Below are 20,797 nucleotides of genomic sequence, written 5' to 3'. Positions count from 1 at the left end.
CTTAAATTTCTGAAATTTATGAATCCTTACATCCATGGAATATGGCCTTATGTGTAAATTTTGGGCCAGAATGAAAGAGAAAAAGAGGAAATGCAAGATAACTTCCGACCAAACATTGAGGCAGTATTTGAGTTCTAATTAGTTGTTCCATTGGAGACTAATGAGAAAGAGTAAAGGTAAAATTTGGAATATATCAAAATGATTCTCCCTGTGTTATGAAGCATTTTCTTTTTAGAAAATGATTGATACAATCTTGGTTTGTAAAGTTGCCTATGATATAATTGTATTTGAAACCTCAGTTTAGCATAAAAGTATCAAGAAGGAACATATTACAAGAGCATAAAGACAAGCTGCCTTCAGTAACAGCCAAATGTAATAGAAATGGTGCAGAGGTAACTTATATAGGTATCAGCAGTTAGTGTTTTTGCTGATGAATCAAAAGAGCAATGTCAGTATAAAAGGGAAATTGTCAGATAATATAACCATGGGGCTTTCTTCAAAGCAACAAAATCATGGTATTTTTAGACGGGGACAGGGAAGCCAAAAGTAATATCTCAGTGGAGACAGTAGTGAATTGGGCAGTGATTGGCTTCTTTCCTCTTGGCTCTAGGCAACTTCATTGCTTACCCACGACAAGAAATGCTTTCAGGTGGGGGTTACTTCACAGATTCTGGCCATGATTGAAAACATACGTGCCAATTTTGTTTTAATGAGCTATCTTTGACAAAGAAAAAGAGGGGAAATGGTGAAGAGGAATTTTAACTGACAGCTGTGTTTATCCTTCCTTTAAAATTCCAATCTGCCTCTGTTAGGTACATAGCAGGTTACTGCAGCAACTCAATTGGGTTTGTAGAGAAAAACATAATATGCTGGGAAAAGAGAACACCTAAATTCAGGAAAGGAAAATCTTTTGTTTTTTCAGCTGTAGGAGGTCATGATTTCTGCATCACTTCACTGGCAAGAAGCAGGAATGTTGGTCAGTTTTGATTCCTGATTTACACTCTTCCATTTTACCAGGGACACGGAAAATCTGCTGCATTTAAAGAGAGAGTGGAATCTAGAAGGTGAAATGTCAATGTAAAATTTCCTGGGACATTCCATTCTGAAGAGGAAAGAAGAGATGTCTTCTTCACAGGTAAATGCATGTGTGTGTGTGTGTGGGGACAAGTTGATTGTCTTTACAAAAATGCTTCATTATCAGAACTTCTGAACCTTCACGCTGCTGACTCTAATTTTCAGAAGTACTTTTCTCATTTGATTCTCATTATTATCTCTTTAAAACTTTTGTCACCTGGTTGCTTAAGGCAGCTTATTTGCAAGTCTTTTTTTTTCCAGAACAACTTCTACAAAATAAAAATGTAATCTGTAAAAATTATAAATTTTCTCATATCAAAGATAAATATAGGCACTCTATATTTGCAGAGATTGAGATGGGTCATTATTTAACGGTGAATAGAAGCCAATATAATATGAATATTTCATCTGAGGGCCTCTTTTGGTTGTTCTCATCCTTCCTATTGATTGCAACTTTAATAGCATCCCTCATGGTGTGGCGTTCATGTCATTTGCTCTCTCAAAAAGGTCCCCACACAAAAGTTCAGTGCTGCTAGACTATTGCCTCATTGCAGAGAAGTCAGAAAAGGCTTTTTCTCAGAATATAATTTAGTTTTAAAATGCATATTAGTTTTTTTTATAACAGAAGAAATTCTTTAGTTAACCAATCTTTCCTTGTGTCAAACATAGAATTTTTACAATGGCCATGAGGGGATACTGCTAATTTTATTTTCAGGGTCTACTGACTTTCAAGGATGTGGCTATAAACTTTTTCAGGGAGGAGTGGGAATGTCTGGACTCTGCTCAGAGGGCTTTGTACAGAGATGTCATGCTGGAGAACTACAACAACCTGGTTTCTGTGGGTGAGAATATATTTTTATTCCATGCTTGCTACTTCGCCTTAGGGATGCCTAAAGCTTCTACTAGCTAATATTTTGACTTTACTTCCACTGCTTAGTTTATCGCTTAGTTTATCTCACAAGTTTTTATAGGTATTGATTACTGTCTTATCTATAGATAAATTCTTACATCCCTTTACCTTGTTTTTACATTTAACAGAATAATAATTAAACGTTTCATAACTTTAGTGCTGGTGGCCAGTAGCACTTATATGTGAATCCATTTTGAATCCCAAAGTTATACTTTTACTATTATTTTACTTAAGTTTACTTAAGAAAATTAAATACAGAATTTGAAAATCTATTGAGTTATGAAGAGTCTAAAACATCTTGGAAGGAACTGAGAACTAGTAAGTCATTCATGTATACTTTCTTCCCTATTTGGTACAATCCTGTGCTAGTACACAGCTACATAGAATGGTGTGTTTGTATTTCTTTTTGAATTCACAGGAATTTCTGTTTCAAAAGCAGAGGTATTAACATGTCTTGGACAAACCAAAAAACTCTGGATTGATGATAAAGAGGAGATTGAAGAAAAAGAACCAGGTAGGATGAAATAAAATGACACAACTTGTGATGACTCTAAACCAAGGAGCAATCTAGACCTGAAGAGTATTTAGCAAACAGCTTCAGCAGAAAGTACGCCTAAGAATTTCTTTCAGAACAAAGTACAAAATGTATAGTACAACATGGATCTTATATGATATTTAACATATTTCCTTTAATAATTTTGATCTGAAGTACATTATATTATAGACATTTAACAAACTAGTAGATTGATTTGTGTCTAATTACTGAAAATATCTTTGTTGTACATGGATGATAAATTATTTGGAGGTTTTCATTACTTATTCCCTTAAAAGGATTTTATATCGTATATTTTGCACTTAGTCTTTCTCTCATTCACATCAGCCAAACTACTAGGTCTTTCCTCATTAACTCAATGTCATGAGGAATATATATTACACACACACAGAAAGAGAAAGAGAGAGAGAGAGAGAGAGAGAGAGAGAGAGAGAGAGAGAGAGAGAGAAGAAAAGAATAGAAGCTAAAATGGATTTAAACATGAAATTGGGTTTGTGCTAATAAATTCTCCCAAAGATTTGGCATAACATATGATTAATATATCCAATGATATATATCCAATGATATCCAAAGGATATATATATATCCTTTCCTTATTTTCCTCTCTCCATATATCTAGTACAACAAATGGGTTCTCAGCTTGGTTGACAATTTGTTCCTCTTTCTCCTTCTCAAAGCAGGATATGACTAATATATATCAAGAGGAATTTCTTTTGTGTTCAATTATATATTTTTTTTAGTTTTATTTTTTTTATTATTATTAATTTATTCATATTACATCTTGATGGTTAGCCCTTCCCCTGTTTCCTCCCATTCCTCCCTCCCTCCCACTTCCCCCTTCTCCCCTCCCCTATGTCTGTGATTGAGGGAGACTTCTTCCCCCTATGTATGCTCTAAGATTATCGAGTCTCTTCTTGGTAACTTGCTATCCTTCTTCTGAGTGCCACCAGGCCTCCCCATCCAGGGGAGATGGTCAGAAAAGGGGCACCAGAGTTCACATGAGAATCAGATCTCACTCTTCACTCAACAGTGGAGAATATTGTGTTCGTCGGCTAGGTCTTGGTAGGGGTTCGAAGTTTACTGCCTATTTCTCCTTGGCTGGTGCCTTAGTTTGAGGAAGACCCCAGGACCCAGATCTGCCTGTCATAAAGTTTTTCTTGTAGGTTTCCAGGACCCTGTGGGTCCTTTTATTTCCCCATTCTTCCATGCTACTCTCGCCTAAAGTCTCAATAGGATGTCCTCTCCTCTGACCCACTTTCTAGGTAAGTAAGGTTTTTCATGGAACGTATCCCTTGGACTAGTGTTTTGATATGAGTGAGTATATACCATTTGTCTCTTTTTGCTTCTGGGTGAACTCACTCATTATGATAATTTCTAGGTCAATCCATTTGTCCACAAATTTCGGGAATTCCTCGTTTTTAATAGCTGAGTAATACTCCATAGTGTAAATGTACCATAGTTTCTTAGTCCATTCTTCTACTGAGGGACATTTAGGCTGTTTCCATGTTCTGGCTATTGTGTATAAAGCAGCTATGAACATGGTTGAGCATATGTCCCTGTTGTTTGTTAGGGCATTTTCTGGGTATATTCCAAGGAGTGGGATAGCTGGGTCTTGAGGAAGCCCTATTCCCATTTTTTTGAGAAAACGCCAGATAGCTTTCCAAAGTGGTTGTACTAGTTTGCATTCCCACCAGCAGTGAAGGAGTGTTCCTCTCTCTCCACATCCTCGCCAACATGTGGTGTCATTTGAGTTTTTGATGTTAGCCATTCTGATGGGTGTAAGATGGAATCTCAGTGTCGTTTTGATTTGCATTTCTCTGTTGGCTAACGAGGATGAGCATTTCTTTAAGTGTTTCTCAGCCATTTTATATTCCTCTGCTGAGAATTCTCTGTTTAGTTCTAAGCCCCATTTTGCAATTGGGTTGTTTGGTTTTGTGGTGTTTAATTTCTTGAGTTCTTTATATATTTTGGATATTAAACCTTTGTCAGATGAAGGGTTGGTGAAGATCTTTTCCCAGTCTGTAGGCTGTCGCTTTGTTCTGTTGACAGTGTCTCCTGCCTTACAGAAGCTTCTCAGCCTCATAAGGTCCCATTTATTAATTGTTGACATTAAGGCCTGGGCTGTGGGTGTACTGTTCAGGAAGTTGTTTCCTGTGCCTATGTGTCCCAGGCTCTTCCCCACTTTTTCCTCTAACTGAGTTAATGTCTCTGGTTTTAAGTTGAGGTCTTTAATCCACTTGGACTTGAGTTTTGTGCATGATGACAAATAAGGGTCTAATTGCATTTTTCTACATGTAGACATCCAGTTAGACCAGCACCATTTGTTGAAGATGCTATCGTTTTTCCATTGAATAGATTTGGCTTCTTTGTCAAAAATCAAGTGAGCAAATGTGTGTGGGTTCATCTCCAGGTCTTCAATTCGATTCCATTGATCCACCAGCCTATTACTTTGCCAGTACCATGCTGTTTTAATTACTGTAGCTCTGTAGTACAGCTTGAGATCAGGTATGGAGATTCCTCCGGAGGATCTTTTATTGTATAGGATTGTTTTTGCTATTCTGGGTTTTTTATTTCTCCATATGAATTTGAGAATTAATCTTTCAATATCTTCAAAATATTTTGTAGGTATTTTGATAGGGATTGCATTGAATTTGTAAATTGCTTTTGGTAAGATGGCCATTTTTACTATGTTAATTCTCCTGATCCATGAACAAGGTAAATCCCTCCATCTTCTGATGTCATTTTCAATCTCTTTCTTCAAAGGTTTGAAGTTTTTTTCGAATAAGTCCTTCACTTGCTTGGTTAAAGTTATTCCTAGATATTTTATATTGTTTGTGGCTATTGTGAAGGGAGTAGTTTTCCTAATTTCTTCCTCTGCCTGTTTGTCATTTGTATACAGAAAGGCTACTGACTTTTTTGAGTTTATTTTGTATCCTGCCAATTTGCTGAAGGTGTTTATCAGCTGCAGGAGTTCTCTGGTGGAATTTTGGGGATCGCTTATGTACACTATCATATCATCTGCAAATAGGGATAATTTGACTTCTTCCTTTCCCATTTGGATCCCCATGATCTCTTTTTGATGTCTTATTGCTCTGGCTAGAACTTCAAGAACTATATTGAAGAGATATGGGGACAGAGGGCAGCCTTGTCTGGTTCCTGATTTTAGAGGGATTTCCTTGAGTATCTCTCCATTTAATTTAATGTTGGCTGTTGGTTTGCTGTAAATAGCCTTTATTATGTTTAGATAAGTGCCTTGTATTCCCGATCTCTCCAGAACTTTAAACATAAATGGGTGTTGGATTTTGTCAAATGCTTTTTCTGCATCAAGAGAGATGATCATGTGGTTTTTCTCTTTCAATTTGTTTATATGATGGATTACATTGATGGATTTCCGTATGTTAAACCATCCCTGCATGCCTGGAATGAATCCTACCTGGTCATGGTGGATGATGTCTTTGATATGCTGTTGTAATCGCTTTGCGAGTATTTTGTTGAGTATTTTTGCATCAATGTTCATAAGAGAAATTGGTCTGAAATTCTCTTTTTTTGTTGGGTCTTTGTGAGGTTTAGGTATCAATGTGATTGTGGCCTCATAGAAGGAATTTGGTAATGTTCCGTCCATTTCTATCTTTCGGAATAGCTTGAATAGTATCGGTATTAACTCCTCTTTGAAGGACTGGTAGAATTCTGTGCTGAAGCCATCTGGCCCTGGGCTTTTTTTGGTTGGGAGACTATCAATGGTTGCTTCTATTTCTATAGGCGAAATAGGGCTATTTAATTTGTTTATCTGGTCTTGGTTCAATTTTGGCAAATGGAATTGGTCGAGAAATTTGTCCATTTCCCTTAAATTTTCGAATTTTGTGGCATAAATGCCTTTAAAGTAGGTTCTTACGATTCTTTGTATTTCTTCAGTATCTGTTGTTATGTCTCCCTTTTCATTTCTGATTTTGTTAATTTGGATAGTGTTTCTCTGTCTTTTCGTTAGGTTGGCTAACGGTTTGTCTATCTTGTTAATTTTCTCAAAGAACCAGCTCTTGGTTTTGTTGATTCTTTGGATTGTTCTCTTTGTTTCTAATTTATTGATTTCAGCCCTGAGTTTGATTATTTCTAGGCGTCTACTCCTCTTGGGTGTTTCTGCTTCTTTTTTTTCTAGAGCTTCCAGATGTGTTGTTAAGTTGTTTATGTGGGATGATTCCATTTTCTTTTTAAAGGCACTTAGTGCTATGAATTTTCCTCTTAGCACTGCTTTCAATGTGTCCCACAAATTTGAATATGTTGTTCCATCATTTTCATTGAGTTTCAGGAAGTCTTTAATTTCTTCCCTTATTTCTTCCATGACCCATGTGTCATTAAGTAGAAAGTTGTTTAGTTTCCACGTGTTAGTATGCTTTTTGTTATTTCTATTGTTGTTGAAGTCCAGCCTTAGACCATGGTGATCTGATAAGATACAAGGTATTATTTCAATCTTCTTGTATCTGTTGAGGTTTGCTTCGTGACCAACTATGTGATCAATTTTAGAGAATGTTCCATGGGGTGCTGAGAAAAAGGTATACTCCTTTGCGTTTGGGTGGAAAGTTCTGTAGATATCTGTTAGATCCATTTGATTCATGACATTGGTTAATGAAGTTATTTCCTGGCTTAGTTTTTGAATCAAAGACCTATCCTTGAGTGAAAGTGGGGTATTGAAGTCGCCCACTATTAATGTGTGGGTATCAATAAGTGGGGCAAGCTTTGTTAATAACTCTTTTACAAATGTGGGAGCCCTTGTATTTGGAGCATAGATGTTCAAAATCGTGATGTCTTCTTGGTTGACTTTACCTTTGACGAGTACGAAGTGTCCATCCTCATCCCTTTTGATTAATTTTGGTTGAAAGCCTATTTTATTAGATATTAGAATGGCTACCCCAGCTTGTTTCTTGTGACCATTTGCTTGGAATATTTTCCCCCAACCATTTACTCTGAGGCAATGTCTGTCCTTGTGGTTGAGATGTGTTTCTTGAATGCAGAAGAATGTTGGGTCGTGTTTATGCAACCACTCCATTAGTCTGTGTCTTTTTATTGGAGAATTGAGACCATTGACATTGAGAGATATTAATGACCAGTGATTGGTAAGTCCCTTCATTTTTGGTATTTGTAACAGTCAAGATTTTGTGAGGTTGTGATTTTGCAATGGTATAGTTACCTATTTCCTATGTAGTTTTGGTTGTGGACCAGTTGGGGTGGAGTTTTCCTTCTAGTAACTTCTGTAAAGCCGGATTTGTGGCTAGGTACTGTTTGAATTTGTTTTTGTCATGGAATATCTTGTTTTCACCATCAATGGTTATTGATAATTTTGCTGGATATAGTAGTCTTGCCTGGTATTTGTGTTCTCTTAGGGTTTGCAGAACCCCTGTCCAGGCCCTTCTGGCTTTCATGGTCTCTGCTGAGAAGTCAGGAGTAATTCTGATAGGTTTGCCTTCATATGTTACTCGGCCTTTTTCTCTTGCCGTTTTTAATATTTTTTCCTTGTTCTGTATATTTTGCGTTGTTATTATTATGTGACGGGAAGATTTTCTTTTCAAGTCTATTCTGTTTGGTGTTCTGTAGGCCTCTTGTATGCTAGTATGCATCTCCTTCTTCAAATTGGGGAAATTTTCTTCTATTATTCTATTAAAGATATTTTCTGGACTGTGGTATCGGTTGCCTTCTCTTTCCTCTATCCCTATTATTCTCAAGTTTCGTCTTTTCATGTTATCTTTTATTTCATGAATGCTTTGTGTCAGGAGCTTTTCAGATTTAGCATTTTCCTGGATGGTTGATTCCAGTTCTGCGATTGTATCTTCAAGTCCCGATATTCATTCTTCCATCTCTTGCAATCTGTTAGATAATGCCACCTCTGAGATCCTTGTTTTCTTCTTTGATGCCTCTTGCTCACATTTTTCTTCTGTGTGTTCCTGTATCATAGCTTCCATTTTTATCTTCATGTCTTGGACTGTTTTAATGATTTCCTTCATCTGGTTATTTATATTTTTCTGAAATTCTTCAAATGCCTCTTTATATGATTCTTTTAACTCTTCAGCCCTCTTGTTTGCCTCCTCCTGCAATTGTTTACATATTTTAATTGTTTCTTCCTTTATCATTGTCTTTACTAGGGCTTTGAGGTCCTTTTCTTGACTATCCATTGCTGTTAGGTTCTCCAGGTTGTTTTCATTGGGAATGCTGGTATCTGGAGATGCCAAACTGTTTTGGGTTTTGTTAGCATTCTTTCGCTGTCCTCTTGTCATTTTGATGTCTCTGATGTTGGAAGATATTTTGTAGTGACCTTCGCTGGTTGAAAGTGGTTAATTGGTGACTGATTATAGGTCAGGTGCTCTTGCCTGTGGGGAACAAGGAGTATTTCCGTGGAACAGGTAGTTGATCTGGTTTCCCTTCTGGTGATTTTCCTCTGCACCGTGGACTCCAGGCTGAGTCATCCAAAGTAGATTTCTCTTTGGATTTTACTGCTGTGATTCAGATCAGCAGTTTTGGGACCTAGATTAAGGTCCACACACAAATGTTCTGGTTGTGTAGGTTGATCTTTGCTGCCTGTCCTTCCTGTGGCTTCGTAGTCAAGATCCCAGGTAAATCAGATCTTCTGGAGGTGTAGCTGTCTTTTAGGTCTATCTCTATACCCTGTAGAGGTGTTCACCTTCTCCCAGAACTATATGCCTGGAGCGACCAAGGTCGCTCCTGGTCAGCAATTAGATACTGCAAGCAAGACCCACGTTTTGTCTCTTGATATTGTGAGATTGCCTGCCTTGTTTGGGCCAAGAGCCCCTGATAGGCTCTCTATTCCAGGGAGTGCAGGACCAGTGCCTTGTGACTGGGTGGGTAGGCACAATAGCAGGAAAGCGGTGCAGAGCTCTGGAGAAAGCCCACAGGTTGGAACCAGATCTTCCCACCGGGCTCTGATGCTCCACTATTGCTCTGGGTCAGCAGTTAGACACTGCAAACACGACCCACCCAAGTCTCGACTCCCGATAATGTGAGAGTGCCTGCCTTGGTCGGGCCAAGGGCCCCGGATCGGCCCTCTAGTTCAGGGAGTGCAGGGCCAGTGCCTTGTGATTGGCTGGGTAGGCACAATAGCGGTGCAGAGCTAAAACCGGCGGGTTGGAACCAGGTCTTCCCGCCGGGCTCTGATGCTCCACTAATGCTCTGGGTCAGCAAGTAGACACTGCAAACACGACCCACCCAAGTCTTGACTCCCGATAATGTGAGAGTGCCTGCCTTGGTTGGGGCAAGGGCCCCGGATTGGCTCTCTAGTTCAGGGAGTGCAGGGCCAGTGCCTTGTGACTGGCTGGGTAGGCACAATAGCGGTGCAGAGCTCTGGAGAAAACCCGCGGGTCGGAACCAGGTCTTCCCGCCGGGCTCTGATGCTCCACTAATGCTCTGGGTCAGCAATTAGACACTGCAAACATGACCCAACCAAGTCTCGACTCCCGATAATGTGAGAGTGCCTGCCTTGGTCGGGGCAAGGGCCCCGGATCGGCCCTCTAGTTCAGGGAGTGCAGGGCCAGTGCCTTGTGACTGGCTGGGTAGGCACAATAGCGGTGGAGAGCTCTGGAGAAAACCGGCGGGTTGGAACCAGGTCTTCCCGCCGGGCTCTGACGCTCAGCTATAGCTCTAGGCAAGACCCACGTCTCCTGATATGTCTGTGGAAGCAGTTCCAAGCTGACTTCTCACTGCCAATGTTTGCAGGCTCAATCCACTGTGATTGGTGTTGGTTTGGGCCCTGGATGGCCAGCAAGCTGCAGTCCCTCCACCTGTTGGGACCCTCTGCCTGCGTTTCCACTCGCCCCAGGCGGGTGATCTCTGCAGTTTGGGGTGGTGTGGAAGGAGGAATCCTAGGGCAGATTCTCCCTCTTCACTGAGACTCCTGGCTAGGGTCTCCGGAAAATCCCCTCCCCAAACAGCGAGTCGGTGCTTTCTATGCAGCTGTAGTTTGCATGTGGATTCCGTTCTAGAGTTTGGGGAGTGCGTTTTGCACCTCCGGGATGTTTGTCCCAGGGGAGGGGGGTGGGCCCCCTGTTTGGACTGCAGTCTTTGGGGCCCCACTCACCTACTGTTCTCAAAGTCCAGCAATCTGTTTCTCTATTTATGTCCCTGGTCTTCTCGGAGTAGATCAGATACGCGGCTTATTGGTCGGCGCCATCTTGGAATCCCCGTTCAATTATATTTTTTGCGTTGCAAGCATTTTGTATGTTAAAATGTATCTCTCTGTTTAGGTTGGAGAAAATTTCTTTTTCAATTTTGTTAAAAATATTTTCTGGTCTTGGAGCTTGTCATCTTCTGTCTATTTCTATCATACTTATATTAGGTTTTGTCTTTTCATTATGTCCTTGATTTGTTGGATGTTTTGTGTAAGGAACTTTTTTAAATTTAATATTTTATTTGACATATGTATCTATTTCTTCAATTGTGTCTTCTGTGCCTGAGATTATTTCCTCCTTCACTCATATATTGTTGGTGATGCTTACTTCTGCATTTTCTAATTCTCCTTAAGTTTCCTAACTCCAGTGTTTCATCAGTTTGTGTTTACTTTATTTAGTCTATTTTCCTTTTCAGGTCTTGAACCATTTTATTAATGTCCTTCTCCTGTTTTATCATATTTTCCTATATTTCTTGTATGAGTTTAATTATAACTTTTTGAATTGACTCTATCATATTCATAAACATAGATTTAAGACCATTTTCCTGAGTTTCAGTTGTGTTTGTATGTCCAGGGCATGTTTTATTAGGGTAGTTGGAATGTGTTGGTGCCATATTGCCATAGGTTTTGCTACCCTTTAGCCATCTGGTTGTTCTTTGCTTTGGATGGTTGTTTCTGGATATCTCTGGGCTTCTAGAGCATGGAGGAAGAGCCATTGGTCGTATGCTGGGATCTGGATCTCCTCAAATAGCCTGTATCATTTCACATCAGGCTGTGTCCCAGTTGGACCTACAGTCAGGTGATTGGGATAAGGATCTGACATGTGTGGATCTCAGATCTTTCAGGTCTCTTCAAGATGGCTATTAGTACTGTGAAAAATAGGCTGGTCATTTTCTCAGACTTCCAGGAGTATTCAGAAGGTCAGAGCATAGAACTGTTTCTTCTTGCAACTTGGATACCGTTGTTTCACTAGGGAACATTAGACATTGCTTGAATTTTGGAGTAGGCTCCACTGAGCAGCCAACTGCATTCTCTGTATTCACTGAGCTCCTGATTCTCAGACTCTATGCCTGCTGGAGGCCTCCATTTTGGAATGATAGCCTGTCTACTCATATTGTCCAGCACATATTAACATTAAGAAAGTAGAACTGCAGGCCAGTGGATCTAACCATGTACCTGTTTCCCAGAAATTGTTTTTGCAGAAGTCAGTAGTTGCAGCGATGTGTTTCTGTAACCCAGGTTTGGGTAGTCTGGAAGCTACTGGGTGACTAAACCTGGGACAGTGTGCCTCTTGAACCTGGGTATCAGCCATATGGGGCTTGGTTGATGTGTCCATAGCTCCTAGGATGCCTCCTCTTATCCAGGAAATACAGGCAATGCTGTTTCAGAGTCCACAACTTGGCTACTCACTTGACACACTCTCTCTCCATCCCTGCTACTTACACACTATGCATGACAGATAGCAACATCTTTGAGTGCTACCTTTTAAATATTTGTCAAAAATATTTCTTCTTTTATATTTATCTTTTCTTCACTTCCAGTTGAGAAACTGTTCCCCATTTCTTCCATTATATTACATTTCATCTGCAGTATGGATTTTTGAATGAATAGTATTCATATGTGAAACAATATACAATGATAAAAAAGAAGAACACATATGTTCTTGTAAGTACTTGTACTTGTAAGTACACACACACACACACACCCACAACCCAAACATAAAGAGATAAGCAAATTTCAGAGTAAAACGTGTTTTTAACTTGATAATGAGTGTAGGGACCATAGAATATTACCTGAGTGATGCTGGAGAGAAAGAAGTGATGGGAAATGTAATGAATTTTCACTTCAATAGAAATTTATTTTATGTTATGTTTGACTGTTCAATTTCAGGTGTGGAATTTCATATTTTAATTTAAAATGAAGATATATATAGTACTATAGATGCAAATTTGATTTTAGGAACATAAACATGTTTAACTTGTTAAGAATTCTTTGGTTTCTAAGAAACTTACTAGTCTTAGTGAATATTCCTTGATGTTTGTGAAAAATTTGAAACCCTTTATATTCATGTACTGGGCATGGATTTTACATGATACACTTAAATTTTTATCATGTTTTCTCTTGTGTTCTTATTAGTATTCTCTTTGATTTTAGAATCATTGATAAATCTTGCATTTGGATGAAAAACTGAAATAATGCTGTAGTTGCTCATTTCTGTCATTAATTTGTTAGTGTGTTTAAGATATTGATTGGTGTTTATATTGTTAATTGAATGTCACAGTGAAGAGTAGGTTTCTATTCATGTGTGATAGTTACAACAATTTTGTTTGACATTATTTGTTCCAATTAATACTTTTTTGCATTATTTGCTTTTTACTGAAAAATAAAATCATTCATATTACATCTTAACTGCTATCCCATCCTGTGCATCCTCCCCTTCCTCCCTCCAACCCTCTTTTACCACATTCCCTTTCCCTATGACTGTGACTGATGGGGACCTCCTCCCCTTGAATATGACGCTATGTTATCAAGTTTCTTCTTGGTAGTCTACTATCCGTCCTCTGAGTGCTATCGGGGCACCCAATCTAGGGGACATGGCCAAATAAGGGGCACCAGAGTGTGTGTTAAAGTCAGTCCACAATCTCCACTTAACTGTGAAGAATATTATGTCCCTAGGCTAGGTCTGGGTAGGGGTTTGATGATGACTGCACGTGTTGTCCTTAGTTGGTGCCATAGATCGAGCAGAACCCCCGGGCCCAGGTCTGCCCATCATAGTGTTCTTCTTGTTCCAATGAATATGTAATGAAGACACTAATATATATTACAAAATATATAATGGTTTCATATGATATCTTCTAACATCCATTATGATCAGGATATTTGATTTCTTAGAAAAATTGCTGCAATTCTGTGTTGTACCATTTTGCTATGATCCCCAGTTTGATGTCATTTTATATATTACATATCTATATTACATTAATATGCATTTGAAATATCATATAGTGATTTCATTTCATTTGTTTCAGTTTTGTCTTCTTACCATACCAAGAAGCAATTCCCAAAGGACTGTACACAAGATTCTTTCCTGAAAGAAATACCAAGATTATTTGGTTGTAATGGCCTTTCAGAGATGAATAGAAAGAAGTTCTGGGAATATTCATGTGACAGTGAAGTTCATAAAACATGTCATTATGGAAATGATCGGTGTGAAAAATACATGTGTGTCATTTCTGAAACAAAAGATGAAGAAGTTCTGGCTTCCTCTGAGAGCACTGTGTCTGTACCACTCATGATTTCACAATTGGACGCACCACAGGGAAAAGGTTCACAACAAATTTTGAAGTACAATTCTATTCTGCACAGATATAGGGAAATATTAAGTAGTGAACCTAAAGGTCAACACAAAATAGATATGGGATGCAAATTTTATAAATGTAATCTGTGTGCAAAATCACTTACCAAGTCCTCAAAATTTCAAGTTCATCAAAGAATCCACAGTGGAGATAACACTTATAAATACACTAAGAGGAAGACATCATTTACACAGTCCTCAAAACATCAAGCTCACCACAAACTTAATACTGGACAAAAATGTCACAAATATAATGAATGTTGGGAATCATTTACCTCATTCTCTTTTCTCCAGGATCAACAAAGTATTCATTCTCAAGAATATCCTCACAAATGTATTGAGTGTGGGAAATCCTTTACCAACTCCTCAAGTCTTCATGTACACTATAGAATCCACTCCAGAGATAAACTTTACATATGTAATGAGTGTGGGAAATACTTTTCCTGGTACTCAAATCTACAAGTTCATCAAAGAATCCATACTGGAGATAAACCTTACAAGTGTAATGAGTGTGGGAAATCCTTTACTCGCTCTTCATCTCTCCAAGGTCACCAAATAATCCATACTAGAGATAAACCTTACAAATGTAATGAGTGTGGGAAATCCTTTACTCACTCTTCAACTCTCAAATGTCATCAAAGTATCCATACTGGAGATAAACCTTACAAATGTAATGAGTGTGGGAAATCCTTTACTCGCTCTTCAGCTCTCCAAGGTCATCAAAGAATCCATACTGGAGATAAACCTTACAAATGTAAGGAGTGTGGGAAATCTTTTACTCAGTCTTCAACTCTCCAACATCATCAAAGAATCCATACTGGAGATAAACCTTACAAATGTAAGGAGTGTGGGAAATCCTTTACTAAATCTTCAACTCTCCAACATCATCAAAGAATCCATACTGGAGATAATCCTTACAAATGTAATGAGTGTGGGAAATCTTTTACCCAGTACTCACATCTCCAAGTTCATCAAAGAATTCATACTGGAGACAAACCATATAAATGTAATAGGTGTGAGAAATCATTTACAATGTCCTCAAATCTTAAAATTCGTTAAAGAAGCCATACTCAAGGAAAACATTACAACTGTAATGAGTGTGGGAAAACCTTTACCCAGTATTCATCTCTCCAAAGTCATCAAACAACCCATAGTAGAGACAAATCATATAAATATAATAAGTGTGGTAAATCATTTACATAGTACTCATAATTTCAAAATTACCACTGAATTCATATTGGGGACAAACCTTACAAATATAGTGAATGTGGGAAATAATTTACTTCATCCTCACCTTTCCAAGTTCATCAAAGAATTCACAACTGAGAAAAACTTTATAAATATAATGAGTGTGGGAAATCCTTTACCAACTCATAAAGTCGTTAAGTTCACTAGAGAAACCACACTGAAAATAAACATTACAAATATAAAGACTGTGGCAAGTGTTTTACCATGTCTTCAACTCTCCAAGTTCATCAAAGAATCCATACTAGAAAGCAACCTTATAAGTTTAATACAGGAAATACTTTTGGAAGTCCTAAACTCTTCAAGCCCACCACAGAATACATACCCAAGACATACCTTATTAATGTAAACAATGGAATGTCCTTTACCCAGAAACCATATCTTCAAAAACAACAGATTATGCAAATTGGAGACACACTACTTTAGTACACGCTAAAACTTTAGAGCACAAAGAGATTTCCTATAAGAGTCTAACTTGATAGGTAATTACTATCCCAGAGTTCATTTGAGAAACATGGTTTTTAAATGAGAAAAATGTTTGTAAGTTTTTAAACAATGTTGAATCTTAGCTATTCTCAGAGAACCCATACCAGGAATGCTAATACTTGGTAGGAGTTGGAAAAGTTTTACCCAAAAATACTCCTTAAATTTTTATTACACAACTATTTAGAAAATAAAATTAATTAGAATGTTTCATGCTATTTTAATCTGATGCCATTGATTAGTTGTGCTATAGAATTCATGTCAAAACTGAATAAAGAAATAAGATTTTAAAATGTAAGAATTTAAGCTAGGATAATAGTACTAATATCAATGCTAAGACAAGCCTGTTGCATAATGCTCTATATACTTTAGTATGGCAGAATACTGGCAATTTTAAGATATATTCTATATGAAGATCATTTTGTTGGTAGTCTTTGTGCTTTTTATGGATTATTCATTATAGATACTTTTAAATCTGAAACTAATCCCTTATTTGTCATGATTATTAAGAAATATATTACACCTCTGTTCTATTAATTCTTCCTTGCTGTAATTAATATTCACTACATTTGTGATGTTGTTGTTCATATCATTAATTACACAGTTCATAATGCCAACTAAAATATATAAAAAAAACCAAATTTGATACCTGTCGAAAAATTACAAGACAATCATTAGGAAGAGAATATCTGGGGAGCAGAGGAAACACTAAGTATAGTAAGACATGAGTGTATGTGTTTTTGGGGAAAAGTCACTGCAAATGGGATCCACTGTGGGAAGATGGGATTAAGGCTTTAAGATGCCAAATCTTTCTCTGGTCCATATGTTTATATTACTAGAGTATGTGAAACATTTTCCATCGTCACATTCTCCTTTATAGGAGTTTGAACTAAAATATTGCTCCCCTAAAGAATCTGTAGCTTCCAAGATGAGGCAAATATGCCTCATCCCTACTTATACATAATATTCCTGCCTCTTAACAATGTTAAGTGTGAGCCTATGTAATTGGGACACAATGGATGTTTACTCTAGGGATTCTCTTGACAAAATATAAACCAAAATTTACCTCTCAAATGTTATCTTAATGTCTATACATGAACTACTGAGATGTTCTTGTATAGGTCATATAAATATGTCGAGTATATTATGAATGAATTTATTAATGGGTGATTCACCAATAATATAAATTAACAAATTGTGTTTACTTTAAATTACACTTTTTTGATCCAATTAACTAAATTTTGTAAAGTTTATATTTAACTTCAAACATATCAAGGTAAAAATGTGATTAAAACAGAGGAGTTATTATTGCTATGTGTGTACAAATACTACGTATTCTGTAAGAAAATTCAAATTCTAATGACCTAAATTCATATGAGATATTTGTTCAACCCATGTATAGATAAAAATTGCTGCTAAAACCATAGTCATAGATGATGAAATGTTGATTTGTAAGCCATAATCCTTGCCTCAGCCTGACTCTGGAAAATCCTCCCATGATATGGTTGTTGATGAAACAAGCTAGAGGCTATAGGTAGTAAGCTGTTTAATGTTTCATGGAGAATTTCTTTGCCCTTGAGAATTTTAACATTGTTTTGAGAACCTCAAGTCCTCAGATGCATCCTCAACAGGATGGATTTTCCACTAAGGACCAAATTTCAACAAAGTGTTGAGCCCTTTCTTAGAGTAGGTATCTGTTAAGGAATCAGGTATTTTACTGTACTCTGAAATCTGTCCTACTTCATTAAACTGTCTTTTACATTATGTGGTATCAATAGCATTAGTATCAGGAAGGAAGACTGATTGAATTGTGGTCATTCTTGAGCTTGAGTTAGAGATGTCAAGAGAAGTTATTTCAGCAATTTTCAGGTTAGGATGTTACAACTGCATATTGACAGGACTGAGGAACTTCCTCTTTTTATATTCTGTGGATGTGGCCTCTTTTCTGGCTAAAAATGTAGTTTTATTCATCTTAATATATGTATAGTCCCTGAGAATTTATATGGTGCCAATTCCACAAAAGCAGTATCCCAAGTCCATGGAAATGAAATACTATACAAACTTCAATCAGCATGCCATTGCAACATCTGAAAGTTATAGAACATCCTCTGGTTAAAATTGACAAAGGTAGTGAATTATAACTTGGTATAGTTATGTGAGGCTTCTAACTTTTGTGTTTGGCATAACACAGAGCCAGAGGTATATCTTGTTTAAGATCAACTAACCTTTCCAAGGAAACACTACCCTGACAGAACATTATCTTTCTGATGCATACAGTGTGTTTCTATGTTTTTTTATCAGAGCTTGAATTAGGCAAGTCTGATTATAGTAGCACAAGGTCTGGACTCCTTCTGGCTTTGAACCCTATGGGGATTTTATGACTAGTGACTATGATTGATATGCAAGGCTTTATGGAGTAGTGAAATTTTGACCAAGTGTACACTGAAAACACAATATTCCAGTCCCAGATATTCTCATGGTAAATATGAGTGTGAAGAAGCAGGGGAACAGAAGTCTGCATACGAAAAGTAAGAACATGAGGCAACTGTCCAGGGTCCCATTCTTTTCCTCCTATGTAACTGATCTTATTTTCATGAAGTCCAATTCAATGGTGCAATATACTCCTAATGCTATATGAACGAAGCATTAATATTTCTCTATGTATTGTCAGTGCCCCACCAGACACGTGTTTCAGTGCACTAAAGTGTAAGTCTTGTACAACACTTAGTCCAAAGTAATTCCACTGTGTCAAGTTGAGAGAACTTTCTCTTGTCATAACTGCCTAAGATAGTAATTTCTCATATGGAATCTTGTGGAAGGCAGCAAACTGGGGTCTTTTATAAGCAGAGAACCCAATGAGGAGATAATTTTTAAAAACTACCTTTGCTTTACTCTTTCAATTCTGGCTATTTTAGGATGAAGAAATAGCCATTTTTCCACAGTACATATGCTCAGTAGTACATACTTTTGTTTTCTTTTAATCACTAATTCTCTTTTTTAATCTTCTTGGGAGTTGTAAATGGATGATAAGCTTTGAATCAGCATATATTCTCTGTTTGCACACTAGAAAATTTCTACAAATTTTTTGCACTTAGTGCAAACATAGAGTCACATTGTGTGAAATAACTCCTAAAACTGCAATACATAATAAATTATACCCAAGAATTTATAGGGTTGAAAAACAGAAGAGTATAGTCCTTTCACACTTCTAGCTGTAGTTATTAAAACTCGTATCTGAAATCTTCTATGACAGTGAAATTTTTTTTACAAATATTCCAGGTAAGTCATATAAATGAGCTAAATAATGCTAATGAGTAAAAGAAATTGAAAATATCATGGAAAATATATAAATACCTTATTAAAAATAACATTGAAGCAATACAAGCATGTTAAAATAGAACTTTATGAAAACTAATGAGTAAGGTGAATTCATATTCTCTGGCACTCATATTTTCTTATAACTTAAACAGGAATAGAAATGACTACCATCCATACCACTAACATCCAAACCTGAGCCAGTATGTGGATGGTCCATCTCAGGGCTTCCAAGAAGCATAAATACAACAGGCTGCAGCAGCTACCAGAGTTGCTCTCATTTTCTATATCCTCTGTCTGCCTCTGCAGACTCAGAGCATTGCAGTACTTGGAGAGAGTTTGTAATGATAAGACATTTAAGCAACCCCTCCCTTTGCATGACCATGTATCGTCAGTGTTGAACATTCCTCACTCTCTTTGTCTGATGGTTTTGAAGACAAACATCAAGAGGTCAGTGTTGGAATATGATGTGGCATTAATTTATTATACATACAGCTCATACTGTCTTTCTGGATCCTGGCACTATACTCAGGATGATATTTTCTAGTTTCATCTATTTTCCTCCAAATTGCATGATGTCTTTGCTGTTAATAGCTGAGTAATACTCCACGTGAAAAGTAACATTGGTCTTTATTTAATCTTTGGTTAGGGACATCTGTTTGTTTCCATTCTCTACCTATTATGAAGAATGCTACTATCAACATAGTTGAACAAGTGCCCTTGTGGTATGGGGTAGCTCCTTTTGAGTATAAGCCAAAGAGTGGTATAGATTGGTCTTCGGGTAAATCTATTGCCAATTTTCTGAGAAACTTGCAGATTAATTTCCACAGTAGTTGTATAAGATTACATGGCCACCAGCAATAAAACAATGTCCTGTGGCTCCACATAGTCTCCTCTTTTTTTTTATCTCAGCTATTCTTATGGGTTAAGACGCAATCTCAGAGTCATTTTGATTAGCATTTTCTTGATGACTAAGGAGGTGAATATTTCTTTAAATGCTTCTCAGCCACTATAGATTCCTGTGTTCAGAATTCTCAGTTTAGTACTCCATTTTTTATTGGAGTGTTTGGTTTGTTGATATTTTGTTTCTTGAAGTATTTATATAGACTGGATATTAGTCATCGTTCAGACATAGGGGTAATGAAGAAATTTTCTCACTCTCATGGTGCCATTTTCTCCATTTGATGATGTAATTTCAGTTACAGAAGCTTTTCAGCTTCCTGGGGTCCTATTGACTAATTATTACTGTTAGTACCTGACTTTTGGTGTTCTATTCAGGAAGCTGTCATATCTACAAATGATTTCAAAAATATTTTTACTTCCTCTTCTATTAGGCTTTAATCAGATTTTAATTTTTTGACTTTGATCCAATTGGACATCAGTTTTGTTCAGGGTAATATTTGTGGATCTGTTTACATTCTTCTACATGAAGACATCCTGTTAATCAAGCAACACTTGTTAATGGCTATTTAATGTTTCCACTTTATAATTTTGGGTTCTTTGTCAAATATCAAGTGTTCATAGATACTTGTGATTACTTCTGGGTCTTTGGTTTTATTTTATTGATTAAACTTCCTGTTTTTCTGCCAATTCCATGCAGTTTTTTATTACTATTTCTCTTTAGCTGTAAATCAGGCATGGAGATACCTCTAGGTGCTCTTTTATTGGACAGGATTGTTTAAGCTGTTCTAGATGTTT

General features: G+C 37.2%; 1 protein-coding gene across 5 annotated transcripts in view; it reads left to right on the top strand.

The window, feature by feature from the left end:
• Positions 1 to 676: 676 nt before the first annotated feature.
• LOC311591782 (uncharacterized protein) overlaps positions 677 to 20,797 on the top strand; it is a 165,286-nt gene continuing 145,165 nt past the window's right edge. The window contains exons 1-4 of one of the 5 annotated variants that reach the window (XM_084803417.1): positions 677 to 1,135; positions 1,790 to 1,916; positions 2,424 to 2,498; positions 13,731 to 16,317. In XM_084803417.1, coding sequence (XP_084659543.1) covers positions 1,121 to 1,135; positions 1,790 to 1,916; positions 2,424 to 2,498; positions 13,731 to 15,115 — 1,602 coding nt within the window. In that variant the 5' untranslated portion in view covers positions 677 to 1,120 and the 3' untranslated portion in view covers positions 15,116 to 16,317. Of the gene's footprint in view, positions 1,136 to 1,789; positions 1,917 to 2,402; positions 2,499 to 11,358; positions 11,504 to 13,730; positions 16,318 to 20,797 lie in introns of those variants that run through there. The other 4 variants (XM_084803416.1, XM_084803418.1, XM_084803419.1 and 1 more) reach the window with 4 other exon arrangements.

The sequence above is a fragment of the Acomys minous genome, assembly GCF_964271855.1.
Source record: "Acomys minous genome assembly, contig: scaffold_52, whole genome shotgun sequence".
Classification (NCBI taxonomy): Eukaryota; Metazoa; Chordata; class Mammalia; order Rodentia; family Muridae; genus Acomys; species Acomys minous.
Note: the sequence above shows the minus strand (reverse complement) of the source record. Positions and strands in the feature narration are given on the sequence as shown.